We start from the raw sequence: 26,516 nt of genomic DNA on the forward strand, positions 1-26,516 counted from the left end.
GGCTCCAGTGAAGTTACGATAGCAAGCAAAACAAGTTCGGTTTTAAATCACCAACAATAAACATTTCACGATACATATAGCCCCGTATATTGAAGCACAATTTCACCTTGAAGACAGCTTAAAGTACAATCTGCTTTATTTCCAATCAACAGTACAAATATTTCACTCCGCAACGTCAATACAACTCATTTCAATAAAGATAATTTATGGTGGGCACATTCGAATCTAAATGACAGAAATTAAGCTTAAAAGTTAACAATCCAAGGTTAAAGATCGTACCAAAACTTGGAGACTTTACGGGTGCTTTAATTGACCCTATTGGAATAGAAATACATACAATGATTACATGGACTACAAAATCGCTCTTAAATTATCACGTGTCAGCGAAAGTTTGCAGAAATGTCTCCCCAAATTTAATTAAAAGAGAAATTTAACAGCTAAAATTCCGCTAATTCTTATTCTGGAATACGGTCAATTGAACGAAACCTTAATAATTTGATTCAACATCTTTTATTTTGCATCACATGCACATTGCAGGCAATCATGGCAGACATTTTTGTGACAGAGCTCGGTGATATGCTGGCCACTAACAACCTCTGTGACGAGCTTGGTGTGAACACACTTCCCTCTCCCACGGAATTGAAGCAGAAAATTTTGCTCAAAGGCAAAATGAAAGTCAAGAAAAAGGTCAAAGAATATTCATTACATGCTACTGATTTTTCTCATCCAAAAACTACATATAGTGCCAATCAAAGATTAGGGAGTGCGTTCTTGAGGATGATTTCGATCCTCTCCTTTGCCAAGTTGGTGATGATGACATGCGCCCCTGCAAATTTGCGGGGGATGCCAGATACGCGTCCCAAGATCCATTCATTCAATCCTACAACGTTGTCTCGTGCAATCTCGACTCCAATCTGTATTAGGAGTGCATTCTTTATACGACATATGCAAATATACACTGTGTGGGTAAATTTACAGTTTACTCAAAATACAGAGTACTGTTTTACACTATTTATGAGTAGATAACCAGTTTACTCAAAATAAAGAGTCAGTATGGATGCATTTCTATTAAATATTTTTGCCTTTAAATTTGAGTCAATTTTACTCAAAAGCTGATTAATTCTACTCATACTGCTGAGTAAGTTAACTCGCCCAGAGTAAACTTACTCAATATCAGGAGTATTAATTACTCAACATTTCTGCTACAGTTTACTCGCTATAATGGGTCACTGAGATACAACGATTTACTCTCAATTTTAAGTTCAGTTTACTCGGGTTTTTTGCTGTGATATACAGTCAACTCTCGCCTTGCGGACACCTCGCTATTACGGACACCCCGATAATAGGTACAGCAACTAAATCCCTGGCAAAAATAAATTACAGACGTTTGACTGAGATAAATTCCTGCTATTACGGACTCTCGCTAATAAGGGCACTAACTCGCGGTCCCGAGAGTGTCTGATGTATTTATTATTTTTCTGCAATTGAATTCCCTCGCAGTGTATTATGAGACACTGTGTAGCCTGCGAGGGCAGCCGACTTATCCAGTTTTTTTTCACCTTCTTTTCACGGCAGGTGAAAAAAAAAAAGCCAGAAAAGGCGACACAGTTCTCGCAGGCTACACACTGTGGGGTTCTGTTAAAGTCATGTTCCTATCCATTTCGTAATTACAGAAAGGCTGTCTCATGTTTGGTCTCAAGCATCCCAGAACCTTTAACTGATGGAAGGTCAAAATGTTAAGTGTCCTCATCCCCTATCACATGCATATAGCGTACTTTTGATAGCACCCCTTCCTCTGAGTCCCATACAAATTTGTAACATTTGAATAAGCTATACCACCACTTTTCGTATGTTTGATGTGCACAAATTTAATAAATGAATTTACAGAAGACGGTGGCAGCCATTTTTTGCACAAACCTCGTTCGCAAAAAATTCACAAGAAAAAACTTTTGTCACGACTTCTCAACACTGTATTGTGTTCATTTTTAACATTATGCTTTTGTTATTTCCACAGCATAAGATCTCAACTGCTATCTGGCCTGGAGTAAATGTCAACCCCATTATATCTGTAAGTGATTCCAGTAAACTGGTCATCGCCCTCCTTCCAACAAGCAAGACCCCCGTTTTGCTTGTAATTATCCCAGGTCCTTGCAGTCACTACCCCTATTGAATGAATGAATGAATGAATCAATCAATCAATTCATTCATTAATCAATCATTTAATCGATCAATCAATCAATCAATCAATCAATCAGGCTGATCTTAATTCAACGTACCAAAAAAAGGATGGTGACTGGTACGTTTACTCATAATTCTTAGCATACAAAAACCCTAAAAACGCCCATAAAAACGCACAGAACAGTTCTAAAAACTTCAAACCTAGCATACACAATGTTGTATGCCTATTGGCTGTGTCAGTTCGCAAGGTATTGTGTTAAAATGTACGGCCGCCATCTTTTTCCCGTACGTTAGATTGGTGGTAGAATGGCCCTCCTTCATAACGTCCTGTCGCATACATTTAACACCTCAGTTCCACCACACTGCATAAGAAATAACACCTAATAGTTGCCCTGCTTGTTGTACCCTTTTTCCAGCTCTGTAAGTAAAAACGATGAACACCCTGGACACTATTGTGATCTATAATTTATAACATCTATAACATGTGATCTATAATTATGATAAATCATTTTAAATATGATTACTCTTATTTTTCAAACAGAATATCTCGCCGAGGATTAAAAAGGTCAGCAGAGCTCCACTCGTATCCAGCCAGGTAAGCTGAGTTTCTGGTCGATGGAAATTGGGGGTTTTGTGAGGTAGCAGTAAAGTTTTTTTGTTTTGTTTTTTTTTGCTCAACAATTGTTTATTAACCCCCAGTAATATGAATGCAAAATTACGAATTCTTTTGGGACTAGATTTTTTTTTTTGGCAAGATTGCTTCTAGACAATGTTTCTTTACAATTAAATTCTTACGTCTGTTTACTGCATTTTGCATTTTCCAATGTGATAATTTTCTTTGTTCCCATAGTCCGAGGCTGTTCTCTCCAGGACAGAATCATCCAACTCTCTCAACCCAAGATTACGATCTTTGACAAATGCAACAGAGGTAAGGATCCATTTGTAACAAACCAATGCCTTTATAAATGTCATTTGTTTACCCACAGAGCACCAACAGCTATAGGAGCTCGTTCAAAGGCGTTGCTTTTTGTCCTCATTACTATATTCTCGTACTTATTCTAGGACAGAACGAAATTCTCCTCTCTCTCTTTCTTTTGTTGTTGTCGTTGTTGATGTTGTTTTGTTTTGTTTTTTCCTATTCCAGAGGAAGGCAAAAAGCAATTAGTGTAACCTTGGGCCATCTGAAAATAAGGCTACCGTATACCATGCATTGCAAGAGACCTTCCTTTAGTTCTTTCTGTCATAATAACTAAGGATTCGTACTGGCTTTGTTGATTGGTTCCACGTTCAGCCCCCAACCTTTTGACTGACCCTCTCCCCTCACAATCCAGCAAGTGTACACATATCAGGCACTAAAGCCGTAGCTAGTCAACTTCGACTTTCAACTTCATCTTATTTGTTATCTTGTAAATTTGTCATACAAGTTAAACGAAACGAAAAGCGAAAACGAAAGCGAGGGTAGAAAGGTTCATTATGTCATATGTCTGTGGTTTGGAGTCACTGAGGCACTAGCCTCTACTTCCACATCTAGGTAACATAACAGACAGAAGAATTGCAACTTATTATTAGACAGGAGTGTTTTACTGGAAAATACACCGCTCGTATAACTCATACTAAACTACATCCGGAACCTGAGTGTCGTATTTTTCATATCCTCACTAGTAAGGATATTGGTGACGTAATTTCTCGCTTTTTCACGGTTGTTTTTGCAAACAGACGGTGAAAAATGGCGAACGATAGATATGTCTATATAATAAAAAGAAAATTACATGGTGGCTTGAAGATATGAATTATATTTTCTCGTGTGAAAAACAATATTTTTTACTCGCTCGTTGCGCTCGTTCGTAAAATATTGTTTTTACCACTCGAAAATAAAATTCATATCTTCGCGCCGCCGTGTAAATCCTCTATTTCTACTAGTGTTAATAACTGATCCAATTATTTCTAAATTGGACAAGTAATTAAGTCGTCAATGTTATATTACCCGTTAATTATATTTGCGCTGGACCATGTGCTGCGCAGGTTGTGGAATATTACAAGCTCATTCCAAGCTTGTATGGGATTTTAAGCGGACAATATAATTATCACACAAACCCCCCTTCTCTTTTTTGTAGGGGTCAACGAGTGAAGAGCCGTACAATGTAGTAAGTGTTTTTCAGTGTCAAAGTGACTTTTAGTTGGGTGTTGGAAGTAAATGACAAACATGACTTCAAATGAATGAATAGTTTACGGTTAAACAGGAAGTTCCGGTATAAAAGGGGCCTGGCCTGGCCATTCTCACCTTCAGTTGTCAATCAACCATCAGAGTGTAAACAACTGATAAACAACATGTATCATTTTTCTTCGGCTTTTACCGATAAAATCGGCTTAATTTTCAGAATATTCCTTATTAAACAAATTAGAATGTGATATCTTATATTGCTGTGGTCATATTATAAAAAATTTGAGGCATATTTTATCAGAGGACCCTTGAGTCAACAACTTGCCATGACTGAACAGCGTCTAAATTTTCCGGCATTTCACGCCCACAAAGGTGTGAAATGAAGGAGGGGCTTGCCCTTTTTATAGCGGAACTTCTTGTTTAAGTGTGTATAAGATGACTTTTGACACACAGCTGGCTTCCTTGCAGTCTTTTCACCAGACCTGGCACTAGTTCGATGCCTGTATTTGCTTCGAATTCTAATTGGCTCACTGTGTTGTTTGCCTCTTTTGTGATAAGCCGGAGTGATTGCTTGGTATTTGGACAGCTCTAATTGCATGTGGTTTGACAGGTTCCTTTGGAAGATTCCATGGGCAAACTGATCGTGTATTGCCGTGCAGTGCCTTACAAGAAAAACGAGATCTCGGGTGATTGCTGTGAGATGTATTCGTTCAATGACGGTGCTGCACAAGATTACATTACAGGCCATCCAAGAGGTAACAATTATAATTTGAACAGCTGTCAGTCTAGGAACGCTTTTTATTCATCAAATCAAGGCAACCAGTTCCACTCCTTGGAATATATTCAAATGACAAAAAGATATTTTCAGAATGTATTATTGTTTTGAAGGATTTTTGAAACCGGCCCTTTAAATTGGCGCATTCCATTTTTAAATAGACCGATCTGACCGCCAGTTCTTGGAAAGCGGGTTAGTCTTAGAAGCAACCAACAAGTGTCCTGAAAATTTGAGACCAAAACCTGTGTGGCTCCAAATCCGCCAAATTCAGCCCACCATAGTAGCATATCAGATCCCTGTAACAAAAGCTATTTTACCATAAGATATCCAGTAGGATAATATTTCTTGACAGCAGCACAGTGTTTGAACTTCTCTCACCTTGAAACTGGGAATGAGTTGCTGTAATATCTGCTCACAAAATAGAAGGGATTGAAGAATATCAAAGTTTGAATTGTGGCAGTTTTAAGTTAAGTTTCAGTTTCAATTCATATTGCGACATACTAGTGAACGGTGTCGAAATGAAGTCAGTGAACCGAGCTCCATCTTGAACTCGTTAGTTTCCTAGACCGCAGAGGACGTTTGCTGGAAAACTGGTCCTTGCTTGAATCGGACAACTTCATTTGCTTCTTTCAATAGATATTTTGTCGCTGGCTAACAAACACGTTGTGAGGACGTACCCCAAGGGTTCGAGAGTAGACTCGTCAAACTACAATCCTCAGACCATGTGGAATGCCGGCATTCAGATGGTGGCCATCAACTATCAAAAGCCAGGTAAGATCTCAGTGACTTTTGGTTGACCTTTCTTTACATACATTGTATCAGTGTAAAAAGATCATGGCAAGTTTTGTCGTGACAAATACTGCAAAACAGAGAGTGTCATACACCAGTGCTCCTAAAATGCTTTCATTTGAATGGTCACAAGTGCTGTAATATTTCATCCACAAATTCAAAAGTTTGACCGCCTTATAAGGCAGGAGGTTCTTCTTTCAGTATTAGACAATTACTGCCAAGTACTTTAAATGTATTTCTGCGAAAAACTCAGTGTCTTAGAAATTTCCAACTTAGTTTGTACTTTGTCATTTTCTTGTGTTCGTCTTGCTCCGCCTCGACTAGCTGTAGCTATTGGCAGGACAAGCAAGACACCTCTCTCCTCCGCAGAGCTTCGATGGGGTGTTATGTGTATCCGCTGAATGAAGTGAGTGCAGGCGCAAAAGCTGAGCGGGTTGACTTGGCGGCGAACCTCTGCCAGAAGCATGTCGTTTTCTTGTACATCCTTGTCGTTTTCTTGTACATCGATTGATTTCTCGCTCATCTCTAAATTTGACAGTTTCATTCTTGGCGGAAGTCAGCATTTACTTTGTCTCTACAGTTTGCAGTCGTTAATTTTAAGGTGAGATCTCACAATTTCTAGAAAAAAGCAAAATCGTTTGTATTCGAAGCCCCCCTTGAAACCCGTGGAGAGTGGACTTAGTACATTTTGCTTCGTAAAAGTGAACAATAGTCACGAACAAATAATTGCTTTTTCTGGGCTTGAAAGGCCTTTTAGCCTTTTATAATCTTATTTTAAAAGACAGTTGTTTCATCACAGTAAATAACAAGCTTCCCGTGAGAACTAAATGCTAATTAAATCACCGAAAGATCATTATAACTTCTTCTGATAAACTTGTTTACAAGATAAAAATATCAAGTTTGGTCGTTTCGGAGCATAGAAAAAAATACGCTTTGATTAAAACATTAAGCTTACTTGCTCTAGTCTCTTTTAAGACTGAATTGACAGTTTTTGTTTGGTCTCAGCTGGCAGACGTTTCCTCGATAAATCATTCCTTTGCATGCAATCTTTTATCTCCACACGATCGCCGCTTGTGTAACTTGAATTTCATTCTTGTAGTGATGATTCAAGGCATCCACTCACAGCAAAATAAAAGCGTTTTCTAAACAGTCATCATGAAAGGAACAAACTTTCCCCGATTTCTAAGCATGTAGGTAAGTTTTCGGGAATAAATCTCCCACATCGCGCGACATGACAATTTCACAAACACCCGCCATTTTTATGACATAAGTACGCACACCACCCTAGTTACAAAATGACTTCCCCGGATCGCAGCCATATTGGGCGTGGTTTCTGGCAGAGGCTCCCGCCGTCGCCTTCCACGGAATTTTACGCCTGCACTCACTTTTCTCAGCGGAGCCTCTGCGGAGGAGAGAGGCAAGACACTACTCATGTTATTTTTTTTAAATATACATTCATTTGATTGACTGACTGACTGACTGATTGATTGATTGATTGATTGATTGATTGATTGATTGATTGATTGATTGACTGATTGATTGATTGATTGATTGATTGATTGATTGATTGATTGATTGATTGATTGATTGATTGATTGATTGATTGATTGATTGATTGATTTTTTTCAGAATCCGTGAATGGGTTTCGATGTGGGTCTGAACTTCAAACCAATCTTCAGTAACTTTAATAAGATAACACTCCTTTCAATTTCACACTGGTCATGTTATGGTCACATACATGTACAGATGTTCTGTAAGTAAGGTTTTGTTAACAGAACCAGTCAAAGCAAAGGAACTCCTTGTATCTTTTGCTCTCGCAGATTTTGGTATGCATTTGAATCAAGGAAAGTTCAGGAAGAATGGAGGATGCGGTTATATTTTAAAACCAGAATCTTTGAGAAACAGAGGTGAGAATGACCGTCTTGCAAAGGCCTTCAGATGATTTGTATGCATTGCTTCGGCTCATTTTTTTTTATTACATTGTTCCTGACAGAAAAGTCTAATTATCACCCGATGATAAAGGAAAGTCCCAAAGATGGAAAATCGTGTTACTTCACTATAGAGGTACAGTGGCCAATTTGCCTTATAAATTCAGTCGATAAAACCAAACATTCGTTTTCACTCCCCACCGACGCAGCACCACAGTCTCTTTAGAAACTAACCGCCGTTATTCATTTGTAAGAGTTGCAGTGGTTTAAGGTTACGATCAACCTTGCCTGGTATCCTTCGGAAAAAAAGTTTCGTACGCGTGTGGCTTTTAAATAATCCATAATAACCTAGGTGTCAATAGAAAGATTAATATGTAAAGAAGTTTGTAAAATTATATTTTTCTACTTTGAAAGCACCGAAAGCCATCAGAAGGTAAAACTGACAAGCATCAAAAACTAAATTTATCGGGTATCGATGCCAAACAAATATATGTTATCGACTGTCCTAATTTATACCCTATAAAGTTGTTCAATGTCGACATATTCTCCGTAAAACCTCCCCAGGAGATTATCTCGCCAGACGATACTGTGCATGAGCCAATGAAATAATAATATAAAAATAAAATTTTTTTTTTATTCTGTAAATAATTTGTTGTTTGTTTTTGAAATGTGTTATTTGTTACATTTTTTTTTATTTTATTCATAACACGACCGCATCAGCTCTGCTGTAATTTTTTTTGATCGCGTATAAATAAATGCAACTACTACTGCAATTACTTAATTTCCTTTGGACAATGCAATATCTGGGTTTTTTATGCAGAACATTCCAGGTAACTATACGGTGTTTTTTTTTTTTTTAGGTTTTATCAGGACAGTATTTACATGGAGATGAAGACTCAAGGCTTCCAATTCGTGTTGATGTAGATACCGTTGGGGTGCCAGAAGACTGCGCTACACTCAGCACTGAGGTTAGTTCATCAGAGACACTTAAGGAATAAGCCTTTTTGATACTCCTGTATGTAGAACAGATTGATTTAAGGATTCCTTTATTACAAGCCATAGCTGTGTAACAATAGAGAATTTTAACGATATTTTAAATACCTCTTACTAACCGAGTTCGACGTCGGTAACTTACAGTTTTTTTCATAAATCAGTTGGAAAAAACGAGGATCCGTAACCTATCGTACAGGCCGAGAAAACGAGGCTAGTATGATATTTTTTGTATCTCTGAGGTTAATCGGGCGCGCGGGCAAGCAATTTAGCGGGCCGCACAGTGAAATACAGCCCGCAAAATTGACCAATCACACCGCGCGTACTAATAGTCTCCTTCGCAGCCGTCGTTTGGGCTCGTCGCGCAATGAAGCGCGTTGCGTGACGAGCCCAAACGACGGCTGCGAAGGAGACTACTACGAAGGAGACTAACTAAGAGATATAATAATTATTCATGTTGGTCTTTTTTAATTTTATTGACATTTCGTAGTATTACATTTTGAGACATGTAATTCACTTGCGGAGACTGCAAAGCGTGTATTTGTTCAATGAACGATTTATCTATCTATTGTAGTTTACTGTCTAGGCTTTCGAGAGCCAGTTCTAGAGCCAGTCCTCTTAACTGTGCTTTTAACCTTGTAGTCTGCGGATTAAATATTTACTTAATTGTGGCAATTCATTTCCATGCCATGTAAAGGTCTAAGTAGTTTAAATGTTATTTCTGAATTTCTATTTTTTAACAGTCGTTAAAGTTTAATCTTATCGATACTTCAACTCCAACTCCAACCCCAAACGTTGTGCCCGTAAGGAATTGTGGGCATCATCACTGTGATTTATGTTTGTAACATTTTTTTGATTATGTTTGTTTTATTTCATCTTAGATAATTTTTAGTAGTTTTAGAATTGTACCTAGGTTTTTCCGCTTTTTGTGACTGTTTGTAAATTAACATTGAAAACCACTATAGGTGGTTTGCATTGCCGCCATGTTGGTGTACAAAACAAAAGAAAATTTGTTCACATGGTTTGCATAAAAATGGAGGTAAACTCCCAGAGGAGAAAATCTCATTGTTTCTGAAGACCAACATGGCCGCCATGACGTCACATGCAAGCCATCAATTAGGATATGTTAATAAACGTATTGTATTCTATTGTATAGTGCCTGTTTAAAGGGGCACGTTCCGGTGATTTTGCTGTAGTTTGGTCAAAAATAACATGAAATTGCTGTCACAACACTGGGAAGAAAATACGTTTTTCGCCTAGAAAGAACAAACTGTAATACCGTTTTTGGCGACTTCTCTAAAATACACGGGAAGAACTTGAAAAAAAAAATTGGCTGATTATTTCAAGTTGCAATCCACTTCTATCCTAGCCATTCGCAGCCAAACATAATTAATAGTGGTTTTTGTATACTAGTGAGTTACTGTTAACAAAACTCAACCATAATTTTAACGATTAAAAAAAACCCACGTTTTTCGGCTATTCATAGCAACACTACCAAAAAACAAAACAGAAGAACAAGAAGATGACTCTGCCCTTTAAGAAAAAAATACAATCGTTATGCCTGAATTTGAACTGATCATTAGACTGTGAGTTTGAGATTTCTGCCGGTGAGGGACAAGTCTGGGATCAACCATCACAGCCATACAAACGGAGTGTTCGTGTATCACCAACTGTACGTTTTACAGGTTTTAAAATGGAAATCGAGCCACCACGTGGATATTTATCAGTCTTGCATAGCTCTGTAACCCTTGAGGGATAGATGAAAACTAAGGGTTCCAAGAAGGTCTAAATTTTGCTTTTTTGTGTCAATCTTTGAATAACCTACACGTCAGGTGAATCCGCCTTTTTAAAAATACCAAGCGCCCCTTCGATCCCGGTACAGTCTACATAGCTGCCGCTGGGTGCTAAACTGAAGCCCTAAGTTAGCTATTAAAGAGGGAAGCGACTGTCGCTTCTTTGGGGAGATGGGGGGGGGGGGGGGGGGGAAGGGAGGTGGTGGAAAGTTGAATATCTCTGTTCTTATTTCCTTCACTCACCTTTCACTCTTTGTTTTAATAGCCCACCATGGAAAAGTTAAACCCACAGTTTGAGAATGCCAAGCAACTGTTTAAGATCATCATGCCTGAGCTCGTAAGTGTTGATCAATCTTGCCTTGATCATTGGCATTCTGCTTGATCTAATCTTTAGAATGCCCCACCCAGAGTCGTCAGGGACTTTGGCCAGCGATTGGTCGTCAGGAAAGTCTCTGGGGAATTCCAATAATTTTTAATTGGTTGCTCCGTTGCGACTCTCCCTTTCACTTGAAACCCCACAGTGAAAACATTCCAATAAACCCATGATTTCTCCACTGAGGCGGTTAACCACTCGCTGGCTAAGGAGCCTGAGGACTCAGGATTACAAGATTGGTTTCCCAAGGTTTGCTGACAAACGCGTTGGGCATGGTCTTTTGTAGACGTAGAGTGAGGTCTCTTACACACTTGGATTTCGAAGAAAAATTGTATACTGACTTTCCATCCGAAAGCCCTGAGCTGGTGTTCTTCTCCGACTCCTAGCTGGAATTATAACAGCGCATAGAACTTTCTCATAAATGGCGGCCGATCTATCATTCTTTTCGATATGTATATGCCAATTACACCTACTAATCTCCTTTTAGAGTAAAAATTCATTCAGTTTTGCACATTCTAATTTTCGTGAGATTAAAGAATATTTTATCGGCCGCCATTTATGAAAAAGGTCTACTTCTTCGTTAAATTCTTTAGCCACGCGATTAAAATAGAGGACAATCGCGGTAACTTGAGCTTGTATTTACACCATGGGGTTGTCTTCTGGCGTTCCGAATTTTAGGGATGTCGCTAAGAGCTGGCTACCAGCGAATTTTCCCGTTTAAGGACGGTGCCTACTAAGTATTATTGTGCGCGGTTTATGACTATCCTTGAAAAGCGGATCTGAGTAAGGGCTATGGAAATCCAAAAAGAAAATTGGGAGTAACCCTGCATTTTTAGAGACAATTAAGCAACAATTGTTCTAAAAAGCAGTAAAATATAAAGTAATGTATGGCGTTGTTCTCCCAAATTGAAGCTTTATTATCTTTATTATGCTTGGTTACCCCCTAGCTTTCTTTTTGGATACCAAAAGCACTTGCTAAAATGTGCTTTCTCCGCATAGTTTTAAACCGCGCGAAAATATCCCTGTATTAGAAGGAACCACCCGTAGGAAACCCGAGTATCTCGAGATGCGCAGTAACAAAAGTAGGCACCGTCCTTAAAAGAACTTATTACTGGCTGAAATTCCAACGGAACACTGATTCTTGAGGATAATTTTAAAGGTGCACAGTCCAAAAGAGCTGGCTTGGTTTATTAATGAGCCTTCTGGGTTTTTCTTAGCTGCAGCCCTGAGTATATTAAATAGATGTCACTTATATTCAATTTCTGTATATCTTTCCGCTTTTTAGTGCCTTGTTTACTTCAAAGTTCAACTGTTAAACAGAAACAAGAACAGGCTGCTCAGACTACTTTTTCAAGAAGTCATTTCTTTGGACAGCCTAAGATCAGGTTGGTGGTGTCTGTTACGGTCTGTTATTGTTAGTTTACCAATAAAACCATCCTCTGCACAGAAATTCCCATTTTTTATTTATTTAGTTCTTTTATTTTTATGTTGAGAAAAGCAGTTACTGTCCTGAATTAATGCTCGACAGTTTTAATAATAACAAATTAATGATACTTGAATATTACTAGTTCTATATACAGTAGAGTTTTCGGGTAAATTTTTTGAAATTATAATAAGCGTATCGCGAATTAATACTCCATTTTATTAATGTTCCCGAAGTTAACGCGACTTAAATCAACGCGAACTTTTCAAACTTTGCGTCATTAATTCCAGGGGGGTTAATTTCCTGTAATAAGGTATTGTCGACAGTATATTTGAAACCGCTCTATTATGACTTTGTTATATTCACTAGGAATCCATTACATCCCACTACGCAGCGTAACTGGTGTTGAGATACCACACAGTGGTCTGTTTGTGCGCATGAAGCTTCAGGAGTTTGAAGCTGCCTCTTGTGCTGTCAAGGGCACCTCGAGAGAAAGACTTCTGACATTTTAGATTGAAGGTAGCTGAGAGTTTCAGGCTCTTGAGATGGCTGAGGTTTGACCTTTCTGGGGAAAGGAATGGCCGCGGGAGACGTTTCCATTTTACATTGAGATAGCTCAGTTTCAGTTCAACGTAAAGAAAAACTCTACCTCTAGACGTTTTTTACTTTAAGATGGCATAGGGTTTGTGTTTAGCTTGGCGTTTTATGGAGAAATGAATACTCAAAGGAAGGAAACACTTCTTTCATGTTAGATGGACAAAGCTGGGAGTTTTAGTTCAACTTATCTCGTAGGGGAAAACATTTTAAAGATCAATTGCCAAAAAAAGCTTCTTATAATTTAGTTTGAGATATCTGGGAGTTGTTGTTGAGCTCTATCCTTCTAGAGAAACCAGTACACATGGCACCTTAAGGACAAGACTGATACCTGAAAGTTTTGGTTCAGCTTATTCTATCTCGAGTAACAATTCTACGTGAAAGACCTGCTACATTTTAGAATGAGATGGCGGACAGGATCAGTTCACCTCGACATCCCAACATGGCAATCAAGTTTACACTCTGTCCACACTTATCCGGATAAATTTGAAAAAGCGTTTTGTTTTCCGTTGACTAAAACGGTTTTTTCCACCACGGGAAAGGGATTTTTTGAAAACGCTCTCTATAGCAGATGAATTTGGAAACGCCGGTTTGGTGTATGTGTTTAGTGTGCACGTCACAGCGGTGATATGAGCATGCTCCACTGCTTGTTTAGCGTTGCAGGTAGGTCAGGAGCGTTGGAATGTGGACGACAAAAAATGACGCAAAAAACGATCTGTGGGTGGAAAGCATTTGATGCGTTTTCATGGTGAAAACGCCGTGTACAAGTTTATCTCGAAAGCGTGGACTGCGGCTTTAAATCCTATGGCATAGTGGTCACTCATATTGCCCTGCTGATGCGACATTCCCGTCTTTTTGAATAGGCCCTTTTTTAAGTTTCTTTAAACCGCATTACGAAAGCGATGCAAAGTGCAAAGCTTATCCTGTGGAAATTAGCTTTGTTTGTACGTGAATGAAAACTAATTTCATTCCCTTCGACTTAGAAAGAAGATTGTATGGGACAACGTTGATTGCCGTGAATGAGTGGATCTTGGGACGCGTATCTGACATTCCCCGCAAATTTTGCCTGGACGGATGACTCAACAACTAGGCAAAGGAGAGAGAGCCTGGAATCGAGATCATCGAACGCACTCCCTAATCTTTGATTATTACTAGTAATAAAATCTATGCACATAGCATCGCTTTCATGATGGGGTGCAAAGCAGCTCGGAAATGGTCTATTGAACTCCAAGTAAGTAATTCAACAGAATATTCAGCTGTCAATTTGAATGATATTTTCTAAAGCAGTAACTATTGCATTTGATGTGATACCATGTAAAACGCGTCGTTTATATCATTGAACAAAAAGCTGGGTCTTTTATTCTATTCTTTACTTAATTTTTATCTTTTTTTAAGCGACACTAGCCCTTTTATTTATTTACGCACCAAAAAGTGAGTGGTGAAGGTAAAGGGGGATATTTTGTGTACAAAGGAAAATATTATGAGGTTTTGTATTTGTAAGTTATTCAAACAAATAGTTATGATTGTCACATTTTACTGTCCGCGTTAATTTTCCAGACCATGTATATTCTTATTTTGTTTGTATAGACAAAAAGTTTTATTTCCCATTTAAAAATATTCAGTCTCTCACGAAAACATTTATGTAATATTCTCGCACATATTAGTCTCTGGTTTTTATACCTATTTCTTAATCAAATCAATAAAAAAATCAGGGAAGCCATTTTTGTCGAGTAGGTAATGTTAGCGGTAATTTGTTGCCCGCGCCCGACCGAATCGCCCCCGTTTTTCCCCGAGGGTCACGTGACGAATCGAACAACTGTGTCCACAGTTTGTCGTGTTTAGAGGTGTTGAAGATCGTTCATTGTGTTCAACCCTTGCCCAAAAACTAATACAGTGGAACCTCTCATTACGGACACCTCTTTAATACGGACACCTCTCTATTACGGACAGTTTACTTGGTCCCTGGGTCGGTCCCTGACAGACCGAAATCCATATAAAGCCTGGTCACCTCCATAATGCGGACACTTATCCCTGTCCCTTTGGTGTCCGTAATAATAAGGTTTGACTGTATGTAAGCTATCAGTTGGCGACCGCCTCCACTCTTCAAAGAGGCGCAGGCCGTCACTGTTTCGTCGCATTTGCTATCAACCAGTGTCAACTTTTGCGTGTTTTCATACTTGAAATATTAACTTCATGAGCGATGATGCTGTTGTAATGTATTATGTTAACAGGTTTCTCCGTAGATTTGATTCTTTGATGACCTGGCGTAGAATTATTTGACTGATCATCCAGGGAAAAAATTTGGCGAGGCTATAGTTTATCAATCATTCAAACTTCCCGGGTTTTACAGGAAGTGACGTCACGATGGCCCGCATCCTCCGGACAAGCAATCCGATTACGAAAAGCCGAAGTTGACCCCTCCCCCTTGCGTAGAGATTGTCACTCACCGAAAGTGCCCATTTTTCACAACGCTGGCCAACATTACTGTTTAGCCTGATTTCTAAGCTTTATTTTGATTTCCTAAACGAAGGAGAAGGCACGAAGAACTGGCTTTTCTTTTGCGTGTAAAAGCAACTTTCGTTTTGCCCACTTCCGGTCGTTCACGGTTGAACGTTGCTACTATCGCAGTTCTTTTTTCTCGTGTTTTCATAACATAAAAGGACGCTGATAATCGTTTTAAATTTAGCTGAAAATTGCTGTATTTGTGGGCCACTATGTCGAATTTCATTGGAGTGAGCGCGGCAAACTCAAAAAATCTGACGTAAACGCGGCCACGCTAGAAAGACTATGATTTAAGCAATTTACCACATGAAATAGGAAGATTGAGAGAGCGAGATCATAACCTCAAAAAGGACGGTGTTAACAGACTTGTGCAGATAAAAGACCCATACAGTGTGACTGATTGTGAGTAGAGACACTTTCTACTAGTGAATGCAAAGGTGGCAAATTTTACAGGTATGCGAGACCTTTTTCTATTCTCAAATATAATTTTCGCAAAATACAGTTCTTTGTAAACCAAATCGCCATGTCTGTTGACAAAATATGAGAGAGCCGCTCTAGTTACGCGGGCGCCGCGTCCGCGATTTCAGGCCATGATAAATAAGCGAATGGAAATCTAGACAGTATTTTGATTCCTAGTGGCTTCGACGGTTCCTATTGATTTGGTTGAAGTTAGACTTGAGTTCTGTTTCCCCTAATTATTTTTCTTTCCTTCTTCTTTCTGTCTAAGTAGTAATTTGATTCTTGTTTTGTATTTGTTTTTTGGCATTGCAAGACTAAATTATAAAATAACATTTTTAAATCAACTCATCAGTCCGAATAGATTAAAAACTTTTCTTCCCAACGTGTTGTGGAGGCGTTTGATCACTGACAGTTCTTTGCACAATTTAATTACATTGAGTAAATGGCGATAGGCATTATTACTTTAGTTTGTATCCTTTAATAAAAATAAAGCGCGGGAAGGAACGCATTCAAGATTAAAATTGTATTTTCGAATTCATGCGTACGAATAGAAGAATAGAACTCTTCGTCAGTTACTGCTTATCAGTTCAACAAGAGACTACCGCGTCGCAACTCTCTCGGAAAGTAAAACAAATATTGAAGAAACTCAAATTCTTCATCCAGAAGTAAGTCTTAGTTAAATTTTTTTGATTTTTCAGATTATTGTTTACAAGCCTAATGATTTATTTAGCGATAACGTGTTAGAAGGTATTCATTAGAGACCTTTAGATTCTAGTACGAGTACGAGTACGACGACGAGTTTCTCCAATAAACAAACAGCGCGCGCGCGTGAACCAGTGTCATTTTGGCGGGAATAAAGTGATAGCTGTCGTCATTTTACTACGAGTTTTTGTAAGAATCTCGTAGTGGCGAAAACGTGTTCTCGAAACGTAGGTGATCTCGTCTTTTTGGAAACACGAAAGGGCTTAACTATTATCATTCAAACCGACTGCGTCAGGTTCGTCGTTTGTAAAGAGTGAAATGAAACTTTCTGTGATATATCTGTTCTTAGTACTTCGCTAAAAACTCGAAGTCAAATCCCGTAGTCGTACTCGTACTAGAATCTAAAGGTCTCTATTAATTTCCCGTTAGAGTCTGTTGTACCTTTCCAAAAACCAGTCACAAATTTCTAAACCAAAATAAAGGCATTTTAGTATTTTAGCGATAACAGCTAACAAATTGGAGACAATTTAGAAGTAAAGAACTCAAACAAATTAGATATTAAAAAAAACAACCCACGAATTTATAGAACTCTAAACGTCAACTTCCGGCGCGATTTATTATGATGGTAGACAGTAAAGATTCTGAAAACAACACTGGTGAAAAATTTAACTAAAAAAATTGTTTTACTTGCAAAAAAAAGCGTTTCTGTTTCTTAATACACACCAGAGTAACAATACTTCGGCTGCATGCTTTAAATAAATATTTGAGGAAAGCTGTAGTCGTTTATATTCTAGTTTGAATCGTGTGTAGTAGCTACCGCGACAAAAATTATTCCATGTCAAAAACGTAAGCTTCCCTTGACTTTTGAAACGTTATAAAAGAATTTGTTGGTGAAATAAAAGGCATAAAACTGGGATTTTAAAACTATAATATTTCCCTTTCTTTGTGTAATCAATGCTGTTTAAAACGGTTTGGTAATTGCGTTTGTTTGTAACAATAGAGCGCAGGAGAAAACGTTTTGAGATTGAATTTCTGTACAGAAACTTTGACTATTACATTTCATAAATGAATTATAGAACATTAAGTTCACCCGCCTTCAGTTCAAATGGAGCCTACAGAAATCGCAACTCTCATGGAAACTAAAGAGAATATCAAAGAAATTCGAATCTTCATACAGGGGCAAGTCCCAGCTAGTGGATTATCAGAATAGCGCAAAACTGCTTTGTCTCTTTAAAAGACGCAGTGAGTTTTTTGGCGAAAAGTTATCAGAAGGTAATCATTTCCCGTAGAATTGAGGCTAGATGTCCAACAACCTCACAAATTTCTGGATGTGAATAAATACATTCAATCATTTTAGCGGCAACAGCTAATGAATTAGAGATTTGGTTGCAAAGTAATTGTAAAAGAAAACGGAAAATATAAGAAGTAAGATTAGATTGCTGAAACGTCTCAACACGTAGCGCGATCGATAATGAAGATCGCTGAGATTGTTAGTGAAAATGCACCAAAATGGTAAAGAATTTCATCAAAATCAACTGACCAGTCTGAATAGATTACAAACGTTTCTTGCAAACGTGTTGTGGAGGCGTTTGATCACTAACAGTTCTTTGCACAATTTAATTACATTGAGTAATTGGCGATGGGAATTATTACTTCAGTTTGTGTTCTTTATTAAAAATAAAGCGCCTGAAGGAACGCATTTGAGATTGAAATTGTATTTTCGGATCAATGCCTAGCAACGGACACTTGATGAATAGAAGAAAAGAAGCCTTCGTCAGTTACTGTTTTCAGTTCAACAAGAGACTACCGCGTCGCATCTCTCTCGGAAAGTTAAACGAATATTGAGGAAACTCAAAATCTTCATCAAGAAGTAAGTGTCAGTTTATTTTGTTTTTTTTTTTCAGATTATTGTTTACAAGCCTAATGATTTATTTGGCGATAATGTTTTAAGAGGTATTGATAAATTTCCCGTTAAAGTTTGTTGTACCTTTCCAAAAACCAGTCACAAATTTTTAAACCTAAATAAAGGCATTTAGTATTTGAGCGATAACAGCTAACAAATTGGAGACAATTTAGAAGTAAAGAACTCAAACAAATTAGATATTCAAAAAAACAACCAACGAATTTATAGAATTCTAAACGTCAACTTCCGGCGCGATTTATTATGATGGTAGACAGTGGAGATTCTGAAAAACAAGACTAGTGAAAATTTTAACTACAAAAATTGTTTTACCTGCAAAAAAAAGCGTTTCTGTTTCTTAAAACACACCAGAGTAACAATACTTCGGCTGCATCCTCTCAATAAATATTTGAGGAAAGCTGTAGTCGTTTATATTCTAGTTTGAATCGTGTGTAGTAGCTACTGCGCAAAATTATTCCATGTCAAAAACGTAAGCTTCCCTTGACTTTTGAAACGTTATAAAAGAATTTGTTGGTGAAATAAAAGGCATAAAACTGGGATTGTAAAGCTTTAATATTTCCCTTTCTTTGTGTAATCAATGCTGTTTAAAACGGTTTGGTAATTGCGTTTGTTTGTAACAATAGAGCGCAGGAGAAAACGTTTTGAGATTGAATTTCTGTTATAGAAACTTTGACAATTTATTACTTTTCATAAATGAATAGAACATTAAGTTCACCCGCCTTCAGTTCAAATGGAGCCTACAGAAATCGCAACTCTCATGGAAACTAAAGAGAATATCAAAGAAATTCGAATCTTCATACAGGGGCAAGTCCCAGCTAGTGGATTATCAGAATAGCGCAAAACTGCTTTGTCTCTTTAAAAGACGCAGTGAGTTTTTTGGCGAAAAGTTATCAGAAGGTAATCATTTCCCGTAGAATTGAGGCTAGATGTCCAACAACCTCACAAATTTCTGGATGTGAATAAATACATTCAATCATTTTAGCGGCAACAGCTAATGAATTAGAGATTTGGTTGCAAAGTAATTGTAAAAGAAAACGGAAAATATAAGAAGTAAGATTAGATTGCTGAAACGTCTCAACACGTAGCGCGATCGATAATGAAGATCGCTGAGATTGTTAGTGAAAATGCACCAAAATGGTAAGGAATTTCATCAAAATCAACTGATCAGTTTGAATAGATTACAAACGTTTCTTGCAAACGTGTTGTGGAGGCGTCCCAGCTCGTGGATTATCAGATTAGTGCGACACTACTTTGTCTCTTTGAAATGCGCAGTGAGTTATTTGGCGATAAGTTCTCAGAAGGTGTTTATTTCCCGTTAGAATTTAGGCTACATGGCCAACAACCTCACAAATTTCTGGATGTGTGTAAATACATTCAATTATTTTACCGACAACAGCTAATGAATTGGAGATGGGGTGGCAAAGAAATTTCAGTAGAAAAGGGAAAAATAAGAAGTGAATTCAGATTGCTGAAACATTTGAACTCGTGGCGCGATTGATAACGAACATGGCTGAGATTGTTTGTGAAAATGCACCAAAATGGTAAAGAATATCATGAAAATCAACTGATCAGTCTAAATAGATTACAAACTTTTCTTGCCAACGTGTTGTGGAGGCGTTTGAATACTGACAGTTCTTTGCACAATTTAATTACATTGAGTAAAGAGCGATGGGCATTATTACTTCACATTGGTTTCTTTAATTGATAAAAGTAAAGCGCCTGAAGGAACGCATTTAAGATTGACATTTTATTTTCGAATTTATGCCTCTCAACGGGCAATTTATGAATAGAAGAATAGAACTCTTCGTCAGTTACTGCTTTTCAGTTCAACAAGAGACTACCGCGTCGCAACTCTCTCGAAAAGTAAAACGAATATTGAGGACACTCAAATTCGTCATCCAGAAGTAAGTCTCAGTTAATTTTTTTGATTTTTCAGAGCATTAATTGTTTACAAGCCTAATGATTTATTTGCGATAATGTCTTACAAGGTATTCAATAATTTCCCGTTAGAATCTGTTGTACCTTTCCAACAACCAGTCACAAATTTCTAAACCTAAATAAAGGCATTTTAGTATTTTAGCGATAACAGCTAACAAATTGGAGACGATTTAGAAGTTAAGAACTCAAACAAAATTAGATATTCAATAAAACAACCAACGAATTTATAGAACTCTAAACTTCAACTTGGGGCAGGATTTATTATGATTTATTATGATAAAAAAGAAAGCTTTCGTTCTCTGTTTCTTAATACACACCAAACTAATAACCCCTCGCCTACATGCTTTACAACTAGTATTTGAGGGAAGCTGAATACGTTTATATTCTAGTTTGAATCGTGTGTAGTAGCTACTGCGCAAAATTATTCCATGTAAAAAACGTAAGCTTCCCTTGACTTTTGAAACGTTATAAAAGAATTTGTTGGTGAAATAAAAGGCATAAAACTGGGATTGTATATCTACTATACTTTCCTTTCTTTGTGCAATCAATGCTGTTTGAAACAGTTTGGTAATTGCGTTTGTTTGTAACAATAGAGCGCAGGAGAAAACGTTTTGAGATTAAATTTCTGTACAGGAACTTTGGCTATTACATTTCATAAATGAATAGAACATTAAGATCACCCGCCTTCAGTTCAATCGGAGCCTACAGAAATCGCAACTCTCATGGAAACTAAAGCTAAGAGAATATCAAAGAAATTCGAATCATCATACAGGGGAAAAGTCCCAGCTCGTGGATTATCAGAATAGTGCAACACTCCTTTGTCTCTTTAATAGACGCAGTTAGTTTTTTGGCAAAAAAATATCAGAAAGTAATCATTTCCCGAAGAATTGAGGCTAGATGTCCAACAACCTCACAAATTTCTGGATGTGAAAAAATACATTCAATTATTTTAGCGGCAACAGCTAATGAATTCGAGATTTGGTTCCAAAGTTATTTTAAAAGAAAACGGAAAATATAAGAAGTAAGTTAAGATTGCTGAAACGTCTCAACACGTGGCGCGATCGATAATGAAGATCGCTGAGATTGTTAGTGAAAATGCACCAAAATGGTAAAGAATTTCATCAAAATCAACTGATCAGTCTGAATAGATTACAAACGTTTCTTGCAAACGCGTTGTGGAGGCGTTTGATCACTGACAGTTCTTTGCACAATTTCATTACATTGAGTAATTGGCGATGGGAATTATTACTTCAGTTTGTTTTCTTAATTAAAAATAAAGCGCCTGAAGGAACGCATTTGAGATTGAAATTGTATTTTCGGATCAATGCCTAGCAACGGGCACTTGATGAATAGAAGAAAAGAAGCCTTCGTCAGTTACTGTTTTCAGTTCAACAAGAGACTACCGCGTCGCATCTCTCTCGGAAAGTTAAACGAATATTGAGGAAACTCAAAATCTTCATCAAGAAGTAAGTGTCAGTTTATTTTATGATTTTTTTCAGACTATTGTTTACAAGCCTAATGATTTATTTGGCGATAATGTTTTAAAAGGTATTGATAAATTTCCCGTTAAAGTTTGTTGTACCTTTCCAACAACTGGTCACAAATTTTTAAACCTAAATAAAGGCATTTTAGTATTTGAGCGATAACAGCTAACAAATTGGAAACGATTTAGAAGTTAAGGACTCAAACAAAATTAGAAACATTTAACTAAGGAATTGATTTAGTTGCGAAAAACAAAGCTTTTATTCTCCCTTTCTTAATACACACCAGAGTCACAACCAATCGACTGCATGAGTTACAATTAATATTTGAGGGAAGCTGAATTAGTTTATTTTATTTTGAATCGTGTGTAGTAGCTACTGCGCAATAATTATTCCTTCTGAAAAACGGGAGCTTTCATTGACTTTGGAAACGGTATTAAAGAATTTGTTCGTGAAATAAAAGGCATAAAACTGGGATTGTACATCTACTATACCTTCCTTTCTTTGTGTAATCAATGCTGTTTAAACAGGTTTGGTAATTGCGTTTGTTTTTAACAATAGAGCGCAGGAGAAAACGTTTTGAGATTGAATTTCTGTACAGAAACTTTGACTATTACATTTCATAAATGAATAGAACATTAAATTCACCCGCCTTCAGTTGAAATGGAGCTTACAAAAATCGTAACTCTCATAGAAACTAAAGAGAATATCAAAGAAATTCGAATCTTTATACAGGGGCAAGTCCCAGCTCGTGGATTATCAGAATAGTGCAACACTGCTTTGTCTCTTTAAAAGACGCAGTGAGCTTTTTGGCGAAAAGTTATTAGAAGGTAATCATTTCCCGTAGAATTGAGGCTAGATGTCCAACAACCTCACAAATTTTTGGATGTGAATAAATACATTCAATCATTTTAGCGGCAACAGCTAATGAATTAGAGATTTTGTTCCAAAGTAATTTTAAAAGAAAACGGAAAATATAAGAAGTAAGTTAAGATTGCTGAAACGTCTCAACACGTGGCGCGATCGATAATGAAGATCGCTGAGATTGTTAGTGAAAATGCACCAAAATGGTAAAGAATTTCATCAAAATCAACTGATCAGTTTGAATAGATTACAAACTTTTCTTGCAAACGTGTTGTGGAGGCGTTTGATCACTGACAGTTCTTTGCACAATTTAATTACATTGAGTAATTGGCGATGGGAATTATTACTTCAGTTTGTTTTCTTAATTAAAAATAAAGCGCCTGAAGGAACGCATTTGAGATTGAAATTGTATTTTCGGATCAATGCCTAGCAACGGGCACTTGATGAATAGAAGAAAAGAAGCCTTCGTCAGTTACTGCTTTCAGTTCAACAAGAGACTGCCGCGTCGCATCTCTCTCGGAAAGTTTAACGAATATCGAGGAAACTCAAAATCTTCATCAAGAAGTAAGTGTCAGTTTATTTTATGATTTTTTTCAGACTATTGTTTACAAGCCTAATGATTTATTTGGCGATAATGTTTTAGAACGTATTGATTTATTTCCCGTTAAAGTTTGTTGTACCTTTTCAACAACTGGTCACAAATTTCTAAACCTTAATAAAGGCATTTTAGTATTTGAGCGATAACAGCTAACAAATTGGAGACGATTTCGAAGTTAAGGACTCAAACAAAATTAGATATTAAAACAACCAACGAATTTATAGAACTCTAAACTTCAACTCGGGGTGTGATTTATTATGATGGAAGAGCGTTTAGATTCTGAAAACAAAACTAGTGAAAAATTTAACTAAGGAATTGTTTTACTTGCGAAAAAGCGAAGCTTTCATTCTCCCTCTCTTAATACACACCAGAGTCACAACCCATCGACTGCATGAATTACAATTAATATTTGAGGGAAGCTGAATTAGTTTATTTTATTTTGAATCGTGTGTAGTAGCTACTGCGCAAAATTATTCCTTCTGAAAAACGGAAGCTTTCATTGACTTTGGAAACGGTATAAAAGAATTTGTTGGTGAAATAAAAGGCATAAAACTGGGATTGTACATCTATTGTACTTTCCTTTCTTTGTGTAATCAATGCTGTTTAAACAGGTTTGGTAATTGCGTTTGTTTGAAACAATAGAGCGCAAGAGAAAACGTTTTGAGATTGAATTTCTTTACAGAAACTTTGACTATTACATTTCATAAATGAATAGAACATTAAGTTCACCCGCCTTCAGTTCAAATGGAGCCGACAGAAATCGCAACTCTCATAGAAACTAAAGAGAATATCAAAGAAATTCGAATCTTTATACAGGGGCAAGTCCCAGCTCGTGGATTATCAGAATAGTGCAACAGTAATTTGTCTCTTTAAAATGCGCAGTGAGTTATTTGGCGATAAGTTCTAAGAAGATGTTTATTTCCCGTTAGAATTTAGGCTACATGTACAACAACCTCACAACTTTCTGGATGTGAGTAAAACATTCAATTATTTTACCGACAACAGCTAATGAATTGGAGATGGGGTGGCAACGAAATTTCAGTATAAAACGGAAAAACTAAAAGTAAATTGAGATTACTGAAAAGTCTCAACACGTGACGCGATCGATAATGAAGATCGCTGAGATTGTTAGTGAAAATCCACCAAAATGGTAAAGAATTTCATCAAAATCAACTAATCAGTCTGAATAGATTACAAACTTTTCTTGCCAATGTGTTGTGGAGGCGTTTGATAACTGACAGTTCTTTGCACAATTTAATTACATTGAGTAATTGGCGATGGGAATTATTACTTTAGTTTGTGTTCTTTATCAAAAATAAAGCGCCTGAAGGAACGCAATTGTATTTTCGGATCAAAGCCTAGCAACGGGCACTTGATGAATAGAAGAAAAGAAGCCTTCGTCAGTTACAGTTTTCAGTTCAACAAGAGACTGCCGCGTCGCATCTCTCTCGGAAAGTTTAACGAATATCGAGGAAACTCAAAATCTTCATCAAGAAGTAAGTGTCAGTTTATTTTATAATTTTTTTCAGACTATTGTTCACAAGCCTAATGATTTATTTGGCGATAATGTTTTAGAACGTATTGATTTATTTCCCGTTAAAGTTTGTTGTACCTTTTCAACAACTGGTCACAAATTTCTAAACCTAAATAAAGGCATTTTAGTATTTGAGCGATAACAGCTAACAAATTGGAGACGATTTCGAAGTTAAGGACTCAAACAAAATTAGATATTAAAACAACCAACGAATTTATAGAACTCTAAACTTCAACTCGGGGTGTGATTTATTATGATGGAAGAGCGTTTAGATTCTGAAAACAAAACTAGTGAAAAATTTAACTAAGGAATTGTTTTACTTGCGAAAAAGCGAAGCTTTCATTCTCCCTCTCTTAATACACACCAGAGTCACAACCCATCGACTGCATGAATTACAATTAATATTTGAGGGAAGCTGAATTAGTTTATTTTATTTTGAATCGTGTGTAGTAGCTACTGCGCAAAATTATTCCTTCTGAAAAACGGAAGCTTTCATTGACTTTGGAAACGGTATAAAAGAATTTGTTGGTGAAATAAAAGGCATAAAACTGGGATTGTACATCTATTGTACTTTCCTTTCTTTGTGTAATCAATGCTGTTTAAACAAGTTTGGTAATTGCGTTTGTTTGAAACAATAGAGCGCAGGAGAAAACGTTTTGAGATTGAATTTCTTTACAGAAACTTTGACTATTACATTTCATAAATGAATAGAACATTAAGTTCACCCGCCTTCAGTTCAAATTGAGCCTACAGAAATCGCAACTCTCATAGAAACTAAAGAGAATATCAAAGAAATTCGAATCTTTATACAGGGGCAAGTCCCAGCTCGTGGATTATCAGAATAGTGCAACACTGCTTTGTATCTTTAAAAGACGCAGTGAGCTTTTTGGCGAAAAGTTATTAGAAGGTAATCATTTCCCGTAGAATTGAGGCTAGATGTCCAACAACCTCACAAATTTTTGGATGTGAATAAATACATTCAATCATTTTAGCGGCAACAGCTAATGAATTAGAGATTTTGTTCCAAAGTAATTTTAAAAGAAAACGGAAAATATAAGAAGTAAGTTTAGATTGCTGAAACGTCTCAACACGTGGCGCGATCGATAATGAAGATCGCTGAGATTGTTAGTGAAAATGCACCAAAATGGTAAAGAATTTCATCAAAATCAACTGATCAGTTTGAATAGATTACAAACTTTTCTTGCAAACGTGTTGTGGAGGCGTTTGATCACTGACAGTTCTTTGCACAATTTAATTACATTGAGTAATTGGCGATGGGAATTATTACTTCAGTTTGTTTTCTTAATTAAAAATAAAGCGCCTGAAGGAACGCATTTGAGATTGAAATTGTATTTTCGGATCAATGCCTAGCAACGGGCACTTGATGAATAGAAGAAAAGAAGCCTTCGTCAGTTACTGCTTTCAGTTCAACAAGAGACTGCCGCGTCGCATCTCTCTCGGAAAGTTTAACGAATATCGAGGAAACTCAAAATCTTCATCAAGAAGTAAGTGT

The 26,516-nt window shown here is 37.1% G+C and overlaps 2 protein-coding genes across 6 annotated transcripts in view; both read left to right on the forward strand.

Moving 5' to 3' along the window:
- Positions 1-13,247, forward strand: part of LOC146487924 (1-phosphatidylinositol 4,5-bisphosphate phosphodiesterase zeta-1-like) — a 33,314-nt gene extending 20,067 nt beyond the window's left edge. The window contains exons 18-30 of one of the 2 annotated variants that reach the window (XM_085125340.1): positions 538-687; positions 2,015-2,068; positions 2,720-2,773; positions 3,029-3,106; positions 4,293-4,322; positions 4,950-5,094; positions 5,751-5,885; positions 7,724-7,810; positions 7,897-7,967; positions 8,692-8,799; positions 10,880-10,951; positions 12,273-12,372; positions 12,780-13,247. In XM_085125340.1, the coding sequence (XP_084981466.1) occupies positions 538-687; positions 2,015-2,068; positions 2,720-2,773; positions 3,029-3,106; positions 4,293-4,322; positions 4,950-5,094; positions 5,751-5,885; positions 7,724-7,810; positions 7,897-7,967; positions 8,692-8,799; positions 10,880-10,951; positions 12,273-12,372; positions 12,780-12,922 (1,227 nt within the window). In that variant the 3' untranslated portion in view covers positions 12,923-13,247. The other variant, XM_085125348.1, reaches the window with a different exon arrangement.
- A 3,215-nt stretch (positions 13,248-16,462) lies between these two features.
- LOC146487925 (uncharacterized) overlaps positions 16,463-26,516 on the forward strand; it is a 44,354-nt gene continuing 34,300 nt past the window's right edge. The window contains exon 1 of one of the 4 annotated variants that reach the window (XM_085125613.1): positions 16,463-16,630. The gene's annotated coding sequence lies outside the window, so the exon portion shown is untranslated. Of the gene's footprint in view, positions 16,631-20,168; positions 20,493-21,844; positions 21,993-26,516 lie in introns of those variants that run through there. The other 3 variants (XM_085125583.1, XM_085125591.1, XM_085125600.1) reach the window with 3 other exon arrangements.

The sequence above is a fragment of the Pavona decussata genome, unplaced genomic scaffold (assembly GCF_977016875.1).
Source record: "Pavona decussata unplaced genomic scaffold, jaPavDecu1.1 SCAFFOLD_12, whole genome shotgun sequence".
NCBI lineage: Eukaryota > Metazoa > Cnidaria > Anthozoa > Scleractinia > Agariciidae > Pavona > Pavona decussata.